The sequence below is a fragment of the Pteropus alecto genome, unplaced genomic scaffold (assembly GCF_000325575.1).
Source record: "Pteropus alecto unplaced genomic scaffold, ASM32557v1 scaffold213, whole genome shotgun sequence".
Lineage (NCBI taxonomy): Eukaryota > Metazoa > Chordata > Mammalia > Chiroptera > Pteropodidae > Pteropus > Pteropus alecto.
In genome coordinates this window covers 3,702,020-3,718,445 of record NW_006434829.1, presented here as the reverse complement: position 1 = coordinate 3,718,445, position 16,426 = coordinate 3,702,020, and the positions used below count along the sequence as shown (strand labels likewise).

At 54.4% G+C, this 16,426-nt stretch overlaps 1 protein-coding gene across 1 annotated transcript in view; it reads right to left on the bottom strand.

The window, feature by feature from the left end:
* The window catches only part of CCDC92 (coiled-coil domain containing 92), a gene marked incomplete at its 3' end in the record, with an annotated part of 16,756 nt that extends 1,876 nt beyond the window's left edge, over positions 1-14,880 (bottom strand). The window contains exons 1-3 of the mRNA XM_015587894.2: positions 10,831-14,880; positions 1,658-1,804; positions 1,112-1,153 (exon numbers count right to left, since the gene is read on the bottom strand). Coding sequence (XP_015443380.1) covers positions 1,112-1,153; positions 1,658-1,787 — 172 coding nt within the window. The remainder of the gene's footprint in view (positions 1-1,111; positions 1,154-1,657; positions 1,805-10,830) is intronic.
* Between the last annotated feature and the right edge of the window lie 1,546 nt (positions 14,881-16,426).

Below are 16,426 nucleotides of genomic sequence, written 5' to 3'. Positions count from 1 at the left end.
CAGTGACCTCCACCGCGGGGGACGGCGGACGCCCCGTGAGCACCACCTGCTTTCACACCGTCACCACGACACCCCTGCCAGTCACTGGCATGGTCCCTGCAGCTGAGGAGGATGGCCTTGGGGCTCAGGACGGAGACAGACTAGTCTCGGCCCAGAGGGAGCAGGAAGTGAGGATGCCCCGATTTCTGTGACACGGATGGCAGGGCTGTGGGCTGGGCTCTCTGACTGGAGTTGACCTGTTCTCCCGAATCCCTGGAGGCCTGGTGTCTGGCCTAGGGGCTGCGGGTGGTGGGTGGTGCCTGGTGTCTTCCACGGTGGGTCCCCTGAGGGTGGGCTCCTGAAACGCACTTAGGAGACCGTGATGTGGGTGACACAGTGGGAACCTCAGTGCTTGGCAGTGCATTGAGCCCTGTGGGATGACAAGGGACGGGGCGTCCTCGCGAGTGCTGACTGCCACGCGAGGCCTACCTGCAAAAAGCCACCTCGACTCAGATGCGGACCCTGCACTTCCTAAACCCGTTTGGGGAGCAGGCTCTTTGTAACCGGCCACAGAGGCCCTGTAGCTTTCCCTCCCTTCTGCCACCAGGCTGATCCCTGGGGGTCCTGGGGATTCTGGTCGGGGGTGGGGGTGTTTCTGGGACTAGAGTCTGGAGAAAGCCGCTCAGCACCCTTGGGGAGCCACCAAGCAACCTGATCACTCAGCGCACATTCAGCGAGCAGCTGCCCTGTGCCGGGTCCCGTGCTACGCGGGAGGGACACGGGAGGGACACGGGAGGTGGGACCCGTCTCCTCTTTCTTTCTGCTTTAAATCACGCTATTTCTTGATTACAAAAGGAACGCATGTTCATCACAGAAAAACGGAGAGTCAGGAAAGCATGCGCGAGGCATTCCAAACGTGTCAGCTGGAAGGAAACAAGCGCTCATGGCTCCACCGGCCCCCGGCGGCACCCAGGGCTCCGAACTCCCCCGGCGGCCCTGGCCCCCTGGCCCCACGCGCAGCTCTTCACGGCAGATGCGTTTTCTCCTGTGTGTGACCGACCAGCGAACGTGGTGCCGACACGTACACAGCAGGGAACGCGTCGTCGCAGACCTTTGAGGAGGAAGCTCTTACCTGTCTGTTCTGAACTTTTGAGTGTCAGCTCATATGTTAAATCTAAAAAGAAAACCAAAGATGTTAATTCTGTGGGTTACGGTGCCCTTCAAAAGCCTCTGAAAATGCAGAATGAATGCCTCACTCAGACAGAGGGTCCTGCCCGGACAGAGCAGGTGAGAGGCACGCACGGGAGCAGAAGAAACTGAGTGGCCACTGTCCTTGCTAGGGTTTGCGGGGGGCCTCCTATTCCCCGAAACATATCCCGACATCCACAATTAGCAAGCAGCTTGCTTTTATGTTTGGTCATTGGTTCCAAAATGCATTGTAAATTCTGACTGCTGCATTTCGATCTTTCAAGTCCTCAGCATGCCAAGAAATGGCTTTACAGCCTTCTGCCTGGTGTGTGTCCATCAGGCAGAGGGGATGAGGGGCGTACTCTCACAGACTGCGGTGTCACGGGCTAGCCACGGCAGAGCGACACGCCCCTCTCGCTTGGCCGGGGCACCAGCCCGCGTCTGAACGCCCCCCGGCCCCGCCCCCCGCCCCGGCTTGGCGCCCCGGTACCTGTGCAGTGCCGCTGCAGTCGCCGGATCTCGGCGTGCAGGCCCTTGAGAGTGCTGGCGTGTTCCCGCTGCAGGAACAAGAGATTCTTCTGCGCACTCTGCAGCTGGTTCTCCAGGTTTGTGGCTGCCATGGTGACATCCAGATGGCCTGTGGGAAACAGAGACCTTGGTCGCTGTTCCCGACAACGACGGTTACGGGGAAGAGGACGCTGCCTGCTCATTGCCCTCCTTGCTTTGTGGGGTCACGGGCAGCGTGAGGCCCGGCTCCAGGTGCAGAGGGGACACATCAATTCCAGGGCTCCCTGGCCCCAAATCCTGGCCTCTCCACAGGCCACCTAACTTCAACAGACCGTGACCGGAAAACCGAGCGCCGGGCACATGGCGTGAATATGCTCTCGAGACAGTGTCTAGACCTGGCCTAAGGGAAGGGTTGTGGGGAGAGGTGGGCAGGACTCAGGGAAGACCCCCGAGTTCACAGACACAAGCCCCCCAGTCCTTCTTGGGAACCTCCCGAGAACCATCTCACAGGGCCACACGGTGAGTGCAGGAGCCTGGAGCCTGTCCCCGAACCCTGCCCCCTGCTCCACTGCGGCCTCGGGCATCTGTCATCAGCTGTTCATCACAGCCTCAGACCCTCCTTTACTGTAACTGGAGAAAGGCGCTGAAGCCGACTGGTCTTCCTGGAAGAAGCACCACAGTAATTCGAGACGCCCTGAATCACGCAAGGGGCAGCGGAGACTGCCTGTCTGGAAACAATTCTCCAAGTGCAGAGCCTCAGTGCGTTTTCCCTGCGTTATTCATGCAGACCCCCGGCCGAGGAAACGCCACTTCTCCAAGGCTGCCGGGCCGTGGCACGTCTGCAGGACAGCTCCGGCACTGTCACCTTGCTGGGGGAACACCAGGCACTCTGTTACCTGTGAGACCAGCGACATGGCCACACCCCAGCTCCGGAGCACATGACAGTTCACAGCTGGCGCTCAGGACACACACTTTCCTTCCCACAGACAGCGTCCACGACCGCCTCAGGCCACCGGCTCCGAGGGAAGGGAAGTAACGCAGGGAAGAACACAGCATAGCAGACGTGGCCTGAGGAAGGGAGTGAGCGCGACAAGTCCGGGAAGGAGCAGGGTGAAGGGGAACAGGCACCCGGCAGGGGAAGAGCTGGCCTGGGAAGCGGCGGCTCGGAGGGAACGGCCCGTCTGGGGCGGGCGTGTTCGCGGGTTCTGCAGCCTTAGGACTTATCATCTCTCCAATGGAAGTTCCGTTGCTAGGGAGGTAATTACTCCCGTGTGAAAAGAGGTGGCCGTGAGGGTGGCTGTCACGGTGCAGCTCGCGCTCAGAAGACTGGAAACAAACTCCAAACCCGGCGGGAAGAAGCAGGCTGCGTGAACGGCAGTGATCGTGTCCGGGATGGTGGACTCGCCCGGGCCGAATGGCTCAGGTGACGGCGGGCAGTTTCCATCAAACATCGGAGCAGGAAAGGTGCTACCCCCAAATCGTGCCTCCTCGGTGACCACAAACGCCTCCTACGGCTGCGGGGCCAGAGGCTCCTGACTGGTGGGAGCCACGGGTTCCTGTGATCCTTGCTGTCCGGCCAGCACGTGGCCTTGGGAGGACGACGGGGGCCTTAATGGGCCAACCACGCCACAGCGCGTCCGCGGAGAGAGCGTCTGAGCGCCGACAGCCTCCCTTGGGGGGAGCTGGCACCCACTGACTCCCGCTCAGCGGGGCCGAGTCGTCGGCTCCGGCGTCGGTTTCGCACCTGGGACATTAATTCCTGGGGTCTGTGATGGGCTCTGGAAGCGGCCACCCCACAGGAGACGCCTTGCCACTGACTTTAAAAGGAAAGGCCCAAATCTGTGATTCTGTCGGCTAATGGACACAAGCAGAGCCCATATGTCAGGGGCTGGCCAAGGAAGAGAAGGGGCAGTTTCAATTTGACCCACAACCCCGAGGGTCTAGAATGACAGGAGAACAGGCCTAGGATGGGGTCTCGCCCCCTCGGGACGCGCGTCACACCCGCCCGCTGTGCACTCTGCCTGTCCCCGTTCCCAGCCCGTGGCGCACGGCAGGCTGGAGACCCGACTTGGAAAAGCAGCCTCAAATCCATCTGCTCTCCCCCACCCCCACCCCCACCCCGCCGTCTCCTCCGCTCCCTCCCGCTTCCTCACTCCGTTCTCCACATCACAGCAAGAGCGACTTAAAAACACGGGAGACTAAAAGCCTCCAGTGGTCTCACACCCGAGAACCAAGCAGGTTCACGCAGCCAGTCACGGGCCCTTCGCCCGCGGCGCCTCACCTGCGGCTCGCCTCCAGATGTTCCCCCTCGGCCCTCCTCACGGGCGTCTCTGCCCAAGGCACTGGTCTCGGGTCTCCTCTTGCCCACCTCAGGTCCTGGCATAAGGTCACTTCCTCCCAGAGGTGCTGGCCCCAGACTGGGCGAGGGTGTGCGCTCCTGGCCCTTCGCCGTCTGCGATGGTACCTAAGCGTGAGTCAGTCCCCACCGCCGTGCACACTTCAGGCTTGATCCCCGCTGTTCCCCAAGCCCTTGCATGGTGCTGGCACACAGGGCCCCGTGGTCAGCACGGTCACCAGTGGGCCGGTCTGCCGAGTGTGCGTGCAGCACCTTCAGGGGTGAAGGGCCTTTGTTCACAGGCTTTCTGCCTAATTTACAGGCAGGCCAAATGCTTCTGTCATGTCCACGGGGCGGGAAGGGAGAAAACTAAGCTCAGCAGCCACCCCGTTCTGGCCAGCGAGGTATTCAATTTTATTTGTAACAAACTTACGATTTAAGTAAGGATTCACACTGTAACGGCCTCAGTGAGTCGGTGACTTTGAATTGTGCTCAATCTGTAATTGTTAATCTGCTGTCATAAGAACACAAAAACATGCCTAGAAGCTTCCCACTGTCACGGGCGGCAGTCTCGGGAAGACAGGGAGCGGGGACAGCATGACGGGCTTCGATGGCTCTGTCTGGAGCTCCCGAGTCGAGAGCTGGAGGACGAGGGTTTTCGAGCCTGAGACATTTCACCTGGCATTCCTTCCCCTTCATTCGCACCGTCGACTGAAAAGTCCCAGACGAGGCCGTCCTCACTTGCGCGGGGCGCCCTCCAGGTGTTGCGTATAACGAACAGGACAGTTCCTCTTAGGTCCCAGGACACAAGTCACATTTCCAAATGGTCTCCAGGTCACTAAGTTATTTTCCTATCAGCTCAAAACCTTAATGAGATCAAGATTTCCTGAGAACTGAGAGCTGCTGCTGCTGTTGCTGCTTAAAAAAAGGTGAGATTTTAGCTTCTTATCCTCAGCACTGAGGACGGTTAATGACTGTGATGGCTCCATCCTTCCCGTAAGCTGACATGAACAAAGGCACAGAAACGCCCTGTTTAGGCCAAGGGGATGCAGCTGAGAGATGTAGGTCATCTGGAGGAAGAAATGGCATCGGCCACCAGGGGCTTAATTCCGAATCTCTAAGACACTGAGGGACTCAGAGACACGGAGCAGTGTCCCAACCTTCCCTGAGAGGGTCAGTGTGGGTGACGAGGGTAAAGACGCAGACCTCCCCGCTGGACGGATGAATGGCGCGTCCTGCTCGAGTGAAGGCATTAGCCCATCTCAGCCGGGCGTGACCCAGGGTGGGCGGGCGCATCGCAGAGCACAGCTTGCCAAGCACTGCGCTGTGTCACACGGGCACGTCCTATCCACTGTGGCTCCTCTGTCGTGACGTCCTGTCTTGACAATCCAGTTTTACTTCTCAGCGTCGCTGGGAGCCATTAGCAATTTTACAGTGATTCGTTCAGCCAAAGGCAGCGCGGCCTGGACCCTGGCTCTCCTCTCCCCCTGGGGTGCTGCCCAAAGCTGCAGGAACGGGACTCCCTCCCAGTGACTGTCACTTCCAGCCCCACAACCATGAATGTACACGGCTCTGCCAGTTTTTCTCCCCAAAGAACTTCAGAAACAGTGGGATGGACATCTCAAAGGTAGAGGACTGGCCGGACAGGCGACCTTCATTCTTACTTGGACATTAAGCCACTTATACACGTTTTTCCTATGGCAAGTTCTCTAGGTATTAAATTTCTGTTCATTTTCTGTTCACTCTGTATGTTCAGAAAATTAACACTTAGCAATGGCTTTCCGTTCCAAAGTCCGCGGAGAGGGGGACGTGGCCGAGCCGGCCTCCCAGGACGGAGAGAAACATCAACACCATCTCCTCCCAATGACGTGCGCCCAGAGAAGGTTCTCGGGGAGGTGTGAGGACCCGGCCTCACCGAGTCTGCTCTGCAGCGGCGTGGGGACAAACGGCCTGTCAGCAGCTCAAGTCCACTTCTCATCCTAAATCAAAAGCAATGTCCTTCCCTCTCTTTCGGGCATTCATGTGTAAGCGGTGACATCATTTGATTTATGGGCCACCGCGGCCTGTACGAAGAGTGCTCGCCCATCACGCAGGCCGCCTGAGGAAGAGCAGGCGTAGCCTCCCGAGACGGGAGGAAACGTAAATCAAGGACTCCCGCCTCCAAGCCTGCGGCACCTGGCCCTCAGGTAGGTGGGCGAGGAGCTGGAGGCCGGGGTCGGCGTCGACTTCACGCGGGAATCCAAATGCTTTCCAAACCGGGCCGCCCACTCTCCGGGGTTCTGAAGCCAAGGAGAATGGGCGCGCTGCAGGCCGGGGTCCCCAGCACAGCGCTCCCCGCCAGGGCGATGCTCCCCGCCAGGGCGCTGCCCCGGAGGCAGGATGCCCCGCTCCCCACGCTCCGGGTGAGACGGTGACAACTGAACAGGCCCTGCCCAAGCGTCCAGAGCGGCCGACACTGCCTGCGGGTCGCTGACGCCAACGGCGTTTTCCAGGGCGTCGGGTGACGGCGGGGCTTCCTGGGCCTTTGTGAGGCTGCGTCAGGGCGAAAGGGCAAGGTGCCACCGCACCGCACGTGTGTCCCGACCCTCGGGATCCCGGGGTGCCCAGTGCGAGAGCCCGGGCCACACTCACTGTCCTCTTGTCCAAGGCTGGGCTGACAGGAACCGCCGGGGACTGCGTCACCACCGAGATGTCCTGGGCAACAGCAGCCACCAGTCCGGGGCAGCTCTGTCGCAGCGGGAGGGAGCCGCAGACTCAGGCCTCCCCTCCAGGCTCACACTTTCTTCCTAACGGCTCTCCCAGGCACACGGCCTCCGGTGCTCCTGGAGTCCAGCCCCTCATTCCCAGGGGCCCTCGCCAGCCTCGGGTCCCTCCCGCCGATGTGCCCCAGTAGCACAGCCGTCCTCTCTGCCCCTCGCGTCTGCCACACCGCTCCCAACCTGGGGCTTTTGCACACCTGTGCCCTCGGCCTGGGATGTGTCCCTCCCGCCGATGTGCCCCATTAGCACGGCCGTCCTCTCTGCCCATCGCGTATGCCACACCGCTCCCAACCTGGGGCTTTTGCACGCCTGTGCCCTCGGCCTGGGATGCTCTCGGCAGACCGGCCCCGCCAGCCTCCATCCGTCACATGTGGCCTCGCGCATCACGGATGGTGCCGAGCGCTCGAGAACCAGGCTGCAGCCTCCGGGACGCGCCGTGGCAGCACCGATGGGGACACGGCCACACCCGTCCTTCCCCGCCGCGCCGCGAGCTGTCCTGCACAGGGCCCTGGACCCACTTCCTCACTAGGAAATGGAACAGCTCTGCTAGGACAGGCTCTCGCCACTCAAAAATGGGCAGTTTCTTTGCTCCTGTGCGATCAAAAGCAGACTCCTCTCTCCGTTCCACACAGAGCCTGTGGAAATAGGGTAATAATTTTAGTTTCTGAGAGAACAGCGCAGCGGTGCGCATGCGGTAGCCGTGCGTCAGTTCTAACGAGCCGTTTCGGATCCTCGTCGTCGTAAGTGATGGCCCATCCACACGGGTGCTCCCACGCCGCGAGCCATCGGAGCTGGAGTCCCGCGGCCCTCTGCACGCCTTCGGCCGGCCCGACGGGCACTGCCGGGCGCTGGACAGCGTGTGCGCGAGAACCTCTGTGGCTTTCTCGTGGGGCCCCTCTGTGCTGCTCCGGCGTCCCACAGCTGAAGCACTGCCATCGAGAAAAGGCCGGCTGCTGGTGCGGTGATGAAACGTAAGAGAACGGGTGACTCCCAGTGGGGAGGCGGTTTGCCGAGCAGACTCACGGGCTCGGAAAACGCCGAGCGAGGAGAGACCTTCAGGTCCGCTGTGCCAACGCACCCTCACGTTGAGCTGAGATGTGGGGCCTCAAAGATGTTCTCAACACGGTGGGGTAAGAGAGAGCAGAACAGACACCCCTGAGGTGTCAGACTATGTTTGAGATTAAATCTTGTCACCTAAATCATAATATCTAACTCACAGGGCTGTTTTAAGTGCTAAATGCAATCACTCGTGGTATCTGGCATTCAGTAAGTGCTCAATAACTGTTAGTTATATTATTTCAGGTGAATACTGGTCAAGAGTTATGTGACATACGTCCACGTTGCTTACTCCGTCCTACACGAGGGTACTTCCTGAACGTCGCCTAAGGGTGGAAATGAGCTAGTGGATATTCCAGTCACTCCCAAAGAGGGAAACATAAAAGCAAACCAAAGCATTTTCTGCAGGCCTATGTCTTCCATTTTCGCTGGAGAGGAGCCAGCCAGGGAAGTGAGGCAGAACAAGGTGCCCTAAGGGACAGTAAAACCTACTTCTTGCTCTGAAACAATCTATAGTACTTTACGAGAAGCTAAAAAGGTCCAAGGCTAATTAGGCCATCAACTCTCAATCTAAAATAACTTGCTTTTAGAAGAAAGGAAATTTACCGTCTCTGAAAACGAACACTGACGTTATGCTAAACTCACGACTCTCCTGGATAAAGAAACCGTTTAAAGCTGCAGGACCCTACAATTTCTATGTGTACATGTATTTAAGAAATTCAACTAGTGTGTTATCTGAGAACCGCCGCGAGTTAGGGCACCAAGAAAAAGGATGTCACTTCAAGAAAGCGGAAGCATTCAGCAATCATTTGGTAAGAAGGTCCACCATTACAAAGCAAAAGAGCACACTTTTTAATACACAAATAGATAAAAAATCTAGAAGGCATATAACAAAGTGTTAAAAGCATTGATCTTAGATGGGGAATGGTGGGTGATTTCTTTACTTTTTAAAAATTCTATTTCGGTACGACCTAAAGCTTTGATGAACACATATTTATAGTTGGAAAAAAATTATAAAGCGATTTCTCTTTAAAAAGATAATCACTAACTCTCCGCTAGCAAAGCAGCATCATGTTTTAATTATATTGTTCCAAGGCAGTCTCGGGTTGCTAGGGTTGTGACTGCTTTACCGGAACCAAGAAGAATTAATGGGAAGGCAGTTTTTACAAAAGCAACAATTTAGTGTCCCCACGACATACGGAAACTAATCACAGCGAGCACTCGAGTGCCTCCCGACCCACACGCATCACGCATTCCTGTAACTGACATTTTCCGTCACAAAACACAAGACGCCGACAGCGTCTCCCTCTGAAGGGATGCGCGGGCTAACGGCAGCGGTGTAACAGACGTGACTGGGTAGGGTGCAGCTGGACGTGGACACATGACACGTGGCAGTGTAACAGACGTGACTGGGTAGGGTGCAGCTGGACATGGACACATGACACGTGGCTGTCTGGAGCTGGCGGGCCCTGGGGGCCTGTGTGATGGAGTCACTACCTGTGTTTCTCCGGTTTGGTTGCCTCGTACTGGAAGGGCTTCTACCTCCAAACCACGTCAGGTGTCTGCGCCGGTCGGGGCTCGGCCCCTCTGTGAAAGTGTCCCAGGGAGCGGGTCTGTTTCAGACTAAACGTGTCCCTAAGTGGGCTGTGCAGGTCCAGGTGGGCAATGCATCAATGCATGTGCTCGCATGGCCTGCAGTCACGTGGTGCCTTCCGCCAGGGCCCCCCGGCCTCCCGGAAAACTGGCTGACTTAACAGCCAGAAAGCCCACACCCTGTGGCAGGACCCATCCCCACGGCAGGAGGCCGGGGCACCAGCACCCCAGCTCCTGCCCAGGAGGGCTTTGAAGTCCAGGCGTGACTCCAGGGCAGTCAGCTCAGGCCTTTGTACTGCAGAGAGGAAGTCTTCCAGAAAAGGTGGGGCTGTGGTGGCTCTGCTTGGCCCTTCCCGCCCTCCCTGCGTCCTCCTGCCACCTGCAGGGTGACCGCCCTCCGGCGATCACCCAAACAGCCTAGCTTCATAAGCTGGAGCTGAAAGCATTTACCACGAAATAGAGATGCCGCTTGTCAACTTCTAACAAGCTTGTCACTTACCAAGATGATCCTGAGCCACCAATTTAGGGACGGACAAACCTCACAGCTCACCACACGAATCATTCCACCTAGTGATATTTTCCTCTATTTCGAGGCAGGTCATATTTGATTACTGTTTCCTTCCATTTCTACATTGAACTGTGACTGCTGCAGATTTTAACTGTCTACTGGTTGATAACTAAAAGATAATATGACCCAAATGCCAAATTGCCTTTTCACTAATCAAGCAGGAGATACATCTTAGTGCTTGATGAGCACCATCTAAATTGTATTTCCTAGGCTCAGAAAACATGCTCGCTTGCTTTAAAAAATTTCTCTCTATATGGTCTGCCAAGCAGCTGGACCATTTTAACTGATTTAACTAATAGAACTTCTTTTATCTATTTTGTGGGCCTAATTATATTATAAATTTTAAGGAAAAAAAGGTATGATTAACTGAAGTTCTATTCATTTTAACTTAGCCATACTTTATTGCTTAAAGTAAAATAGCCAGTTGTTTCATTAGTACTAACAGAAGATATCGAGCTAACCCTTTATCGTGTGCTCTGAGGTGACTGTCGAAAATGCTCTGCCTGGCCCCGGCCACGTTGTCCTGGATGGCGTTATCGTTTGGCCAGGCCATCAAGCAGGAACGTGTTGCCTCCTCTGACTCGCTCGTCCACAAAATGGTTATTTCAGAAGAGTTTAAACAGGGAGGACATTCGAGATCTTTGAAATTATTAAAATAGTCTAACAATAGTTAATTCAGTGAGTAAAGTTGCTATGGCTGGGCATTTAATTTTCATAATTATGTATTCTCCGGTGATCGCTAATCCAATATTTGCTTTTATTGGACATTTATTTCTATGGAATAACAGTTTGAGTACCGATATTTTTAAACGAAGATAAACCTATTCTTGGAAAAAGGCATTTACCTAGATCTTCATTTCCTGTAACTCTGATGGCTTCGGCATGTCCACTGAAGGCTGCTTGACCCTTTGATTCTCCATGTAGTGATCTTACGGATCCGACATAGATTGCTCACTTGTTTAAAAGTTTCCTTTCCGAGAGCTTCCTGTGCTGTGCGGAACAGATCAGGCACATTTTACTGATATTTCAGGCTGACTCCCATAAAGTTCTTTCCACTCACAATGATGCTTTATTAGGTCAGGAAATGAGAGAATTCCCAGAATCCTATATTCCAGTTCTTCAGAAAAACTCCCCACCAAATACTGATCCATTAAGGTCTGTCATTTAAAATGGACGAGCAATGTCGAGATCCAGACGAAGCTGCTAAGTGCGAGAATGAGGCAAGACGCGCGGATGCTACGCGTGTCGTCTGAGAGAGCCTGTCCTGGCAACCAAATCTGGATACTAGATAAATGAGCCATTGATACATTACCCAGCGGAAAGCAATGAAAACAAGCCAAGAAAAGCACAGTGAGAGATAGGACGAGTGTAGTCCACGGATTATCGGTCAGCTGAGGGAGAGAAGCTGGGCGATGTGAACAGCTGTATTTTCTACTCAGGAGTTTTCGAAGACTGGAATGCAATTCAGCTTTCATTTTCTAACCTTTCCTGGGGAAAGGTCACTGTTTTTATCTGCACTTCGGTCACGTTTTCCATTTGTACACTGCCTGTTTTCCTCTTCCGTGACCTCGATCTCTCGCGACGGCATTATAATCCTTGGTTCGTGACACACTCAGGGCCCACTTTTATTTAGATGCGTTTAATAACAAGCACCCGATGCACCCCATGTGGGCACCGCAGCCATCTTGGCTTAGAGGGCCCAGATTTTCCATTTGAAGCCCCAAATCCTTAGGGTGGGTGTTCCGGCTCCTTCTGGCCGGTCTGACTCTGTGAAGTCTTGGTCAGCTGGCCGCCTGCGGAATTTCTCTTCCCAGTTTTTGTAATGGCAGGATGGTCACCTCGGCCCACACGGGGCGGACGCTCTCCTTGCTGGTTGGGGGGGCATGTGCAGTACTTTCGATCTCAGTGAAACAGGAGAGACAGGCACGCCATACGATGCTTTTTGGGGTCCTGTCACCACTGCAAGGGACGATAATCTGCCCCGTCGCTCCCAGCTCTGCCCTAACGCAGCCTCTGGGTCAGTCTACAGCATCTGGGCAAGAAAAGACTCACAAGCAGCTTTTAATCATGAAGAGCTAGATATCATTCATAAAAATCGTTAATTATGCCTATGATTACCAAGTGTCTGTGCCAGGCTCCTAGATAATCAAGTTTTGAAACAATCATGCAAGATAGGTACGATTATGCCCATTTTTTAAGGAACTAAAAGCTCAGAGGAGGAAGACACTTGCCTAGGTTTATCACTGCCAAATGCAGGCGCGAAATGCCCATCTCTTTCCAAGGCCCTCTGCACCCATCCCGAAGTGCTTGTCAGGGTTCGCAGCCTGTGGTGTTTGCAACCAGAAGGTCTTAGGCAGCTCTGGGAGGTGCCGGTTCCGGTTGTTCACTGTGCTCTGGAACGTTCCATCTCCGTGTGGCCATTACAGAATGGAGCAGCAACGCTGCTGTGACAATGACACGGTCGCCACTGACCCAGCGTGCTGCGTGCTAGGTGCTACGCCGAGTGCCTTCCGTGCCTTATCAGATCCTCGCATCGGCCTAAAGGGGTAGACACTGTCTGCCTGACTTGACACACTGGGAAACTGAGGCGCAGAGAGCTTAGCCTGTTGGCCTTGTTGGGATCGCACAGACTTGGTCTTTTCCTGGTGCTCGGTAGCTCCCTCTTCCCTTCTCTTTTCGAGGGAGAAACTGTGCTAACGCGGCCTACACTTTCCATCAGAAAAGATCCAAGCTTTGGCTCTTAAGGCATCCAGTGACCAGACTCTGCGGAAGCGCGGCCTTCTCCGTCGGCTGCAGTCCAGTCGAAAGTGGACCATATGGATGAGCTGCATTCACATGAGCTACAGCGAGATAGCAGGGCTGGGATTGACCCTCAGGCTCTGGGTCCAGCGTCGGGCAAGTCACGGGTACCCCACTCCCTGTGCCTCACTCTCTTCTTCTGTAAAATGGGAAAATTGTACCTGCTTTGTTAGGGTTGTAGTGAAGACTGAAAATGAGTTTATCCAATGGCACTTACTTCAATGATGGAATGTTCTATTCTTCTGCTAATAAAGTAGCCACGAGCCACACTGAGCACTTGAAATGTAGCTGGTGTGTCTGAGAAACCAAATTTTTCATTTGATTTAATTTGAATCAATTAAAATGTCAATAGCCCCACGTGGCGAGGGGCCACCATACTGGGCAGCACAGATGTAAAGCATTTAGAACTGTGCCTAGAACTGTTTGCTGCTATTACTGTGGTTCCTATGTGGAGTCGCCCAGACGTGTCTCCTCGGCTCCCAGACACACCATCCTGGAGTCTGCTGTGGTCCGTCCTCACCTCGCACTCCAGGAGTAACAAGTTTTATTCTAACCGCCAAGGTCACGCTATCCCGTTTCACGTCTCCCTAGCAGTTATCACTATCTAAACTGAGCCACGTGCCTTCCCGACGTCACCAGCGTGTCATCTCCAGGAGCACGAGGCCTGTTCTGCTCCCTGCTGTCACCAGCACCTGGAAGAATGAACGCCTCCCACTGAGCTGGTCCTTTAAGAAAGGGCTCTCTACAGGTGGAAATTAGAGGCGACCTCGCCGGATCTCTGCTCTGACTCCCACTCTGCCCCCATGGGAACACGCTGTCTTGGCTGGACGTGAGAGGACGTGGGGATATTTCTGATTGCCACGAGAACAAGGTCGAGGAGGGAAGGTAGCTAGTTCACGCTCGCCTTCGGGGATTCTCATAATCCGCACCTGGAAAAGTCATTTGGTAACCGTGTGAATTCAGTGCTGAAGCTGCGGCACAGCATCGAAGCCTACATGTGGCTGTGTCACATGAGACCAGGGGCTCGGTTCATGCTTTAAGAACTTGTCAGTGGACGTCAGAAACGTAGACGTTCAGGAAACGTCCGTGCCGAGCTTTGATGCTGCTTTTCCTGGTCCGTGATAGAATGAGAACAAGGACAATGCAGCGGGGTGTCTGCAAAGCTGACTTTATTCGATCTGAAGGACGATAGTTTCATTTTAGAATTCCCCAGTCACAGAGCGCGCTGCTCATGGCTGCTGAGAGCCTGGGAACCACTCGCGCCGCCGAGAGAACGAGCCTGCGGCGGAGCTCAGCATCTGTGTGGGCCGCGTCTCACCTCCTGCCGTTTGCGAGCCTGTTACGACAGGCAGGGTGACCGGCGTCCCCTTAAACATGCACCTGGAGTGCAAAGATCAGGCCGTCATAGGCTCCGACGGGCTGCAGACGTAGCCCTGCGCCCACAGTTTATCCGGGGATGTGGGACTCCGCCACCAAAGCGCACGGAAAGCAACACGGAATTAAACCCTCGTGGCATCGGCACCCAGAACGGGCCGGGGGGCGGGGGGAGTTGGGATGGCTCACCCACCCCAGCGCCCAGAGCCTGTCCCCAACAGGAGCCGTGCGCACCCTGGTGGGCAGGGACCGTGTCCTGATTACGTTAGCACTGAGGAGGCACGTGAGACTTCTGGTTGCCGTCCCCCCGCCGGCAGCACATCATTGTGCCAGGTGAAGCTGTGCTCTGTCACCGGGAAGCACCGACATTCACTCATAGGTGTGAGAAGCCTGGTCACTAGGTTCACACTTGGGTTCCACGGTCCACAAAATCACGTCCACCTTTCTGCATGGATGACACTGGCCTTCGCTGCTAACCACCTCCAGCTTCACTCAGTTTTCCTCGAAGGCCCGGGGACGGATCATCTGCGATCAGCCCGAGTGTCAGACGCGCGTGCCCTGTACGGGCAGGCCCCGGCGGCTCCCGGGGCCTCCCTGGAAATGCACTGTCCTCTGACCGCAGCCTGCTGGCTGGCGGCACGCAACGTGGCATTCTAGAACGGTGACGGTCGTCCCAAAATGCTCCGAGCTCCACCCTACGACCACCGGGAGACATGAGGGCACCGCCCAACAGCGCTGAACCCAGCTGTCTCCAAGAAGGTCTCTCACCTCTGGCTTCATTCTGACTTAGATTTTTATTTTGTCTCGCCCTTAAGACCGGCCTTTGCCCTCACACAATCGGGTCTGGCTGTGCTCGCCTCTGGACCAGGCCCTAACGCCACAGCCTTCCCATGCTGATAAACCTCTTTTGGTCAAAAATGGACGACTTGACTGCTTTCTTGTTGGGAACGAATCCCTCTCTTGAAACCCATCGCACAGAGCAGAGGCCAAGGAGGATTACACGTCCTTCCTCCTCGTCAGAAAAGCCCGGTCCCCCTCCCCCGACCCAGCGCCATCGCCCACGTCAGTGAGCTCTCGGCTTCCACCGGAACCTTCTGGGCTGGTCGCCAGGACTGAATCAAAGGTCAAGAGGATTCACTATTGGAGACAAAGACCGACCCCTCCTTGAAAACGATGGGCCATCCCTAAAAGCCCTATATTCTTGTCTGCGGGAACATAAAAGTGAAAAACAACACAACAAACCTTTATTATCAATGTGCAAGACAAATATTTCTAAAAACTGGATCTGCCACATGCCACAAGCCACTGAGAAAGAAATGACAGCGGTGCCATTCACCTGAGTTGGTATGTGTGACGCTTTGAGAGAGGGGTTAAAAGCCTCCTTCGGTGTTTGGGGCATGGCATGAGCCTAACCTCCCGCACTGGTTCATCATTAGAAACTCAGATTAGAAACTAACAGACAAACAGGGCCATCCTGGATTATTATGCTATGACAGGTTGAGGAACCGGTGTCTTTATACCCGCGTTACACCAAAGTTGGCCCTTTCACAGTATGACACTTATTTGTAGGTAAATGTCCAACTTTAAGGAAAGCAATATTTCAATAACACTGAGAGTTATAATTTTTATGTAGCAGCAATGCACAAGCACTGTTACATAAGAAAGTGGGCTTAAAAGAATGCCTTATAAGCCCTCCTGCTATACAGTAAATGAGAAGGCCATGGAGTGCATTTAAAATAAATTGGGAAGGAAATGTGAAGAGAAAAAGGTAACAAATCTTCTAAAAATCTAAATTTAATATCTTAAGTGTTTCCAAAGAGGCGATGAAGAGGAAAATTACGGCAGTGGAGTATTTTATAAGCCTCCGATTCCATTTATTACAAGTGTTTTTCCAACTTTTTTCTCTCCTTTGTTGTAAGCTCAATCTTAGTCTGCTCTCCGGTGTTGAGACTTGCATAAAAATATAAACTCCTGTTCTCTGATTAACAAAGAAGTCTTTTAAGACATATGTGCCCTCAGAGATTGTGGTGGGGAACAGTAAAACGTAACCTTTAACCTCTAAAAAGGCTGCTTTCTAACTGGCTGCCTTACTTGAAAACTTGTCCTGGTCGTAATAGTTACAGTTGTGTGTGTGTGTGTGTGTGTGTGTGTGTGTTTTCCTGAAGGAGTAAATACTTATGAGAACTTGATATTTTTCCCTTCATGCGTAAAGTATAAAAAATAATGTGTTTCTTGTTCAAACTAAATCTGAGAGTCTTTGTCTAATTT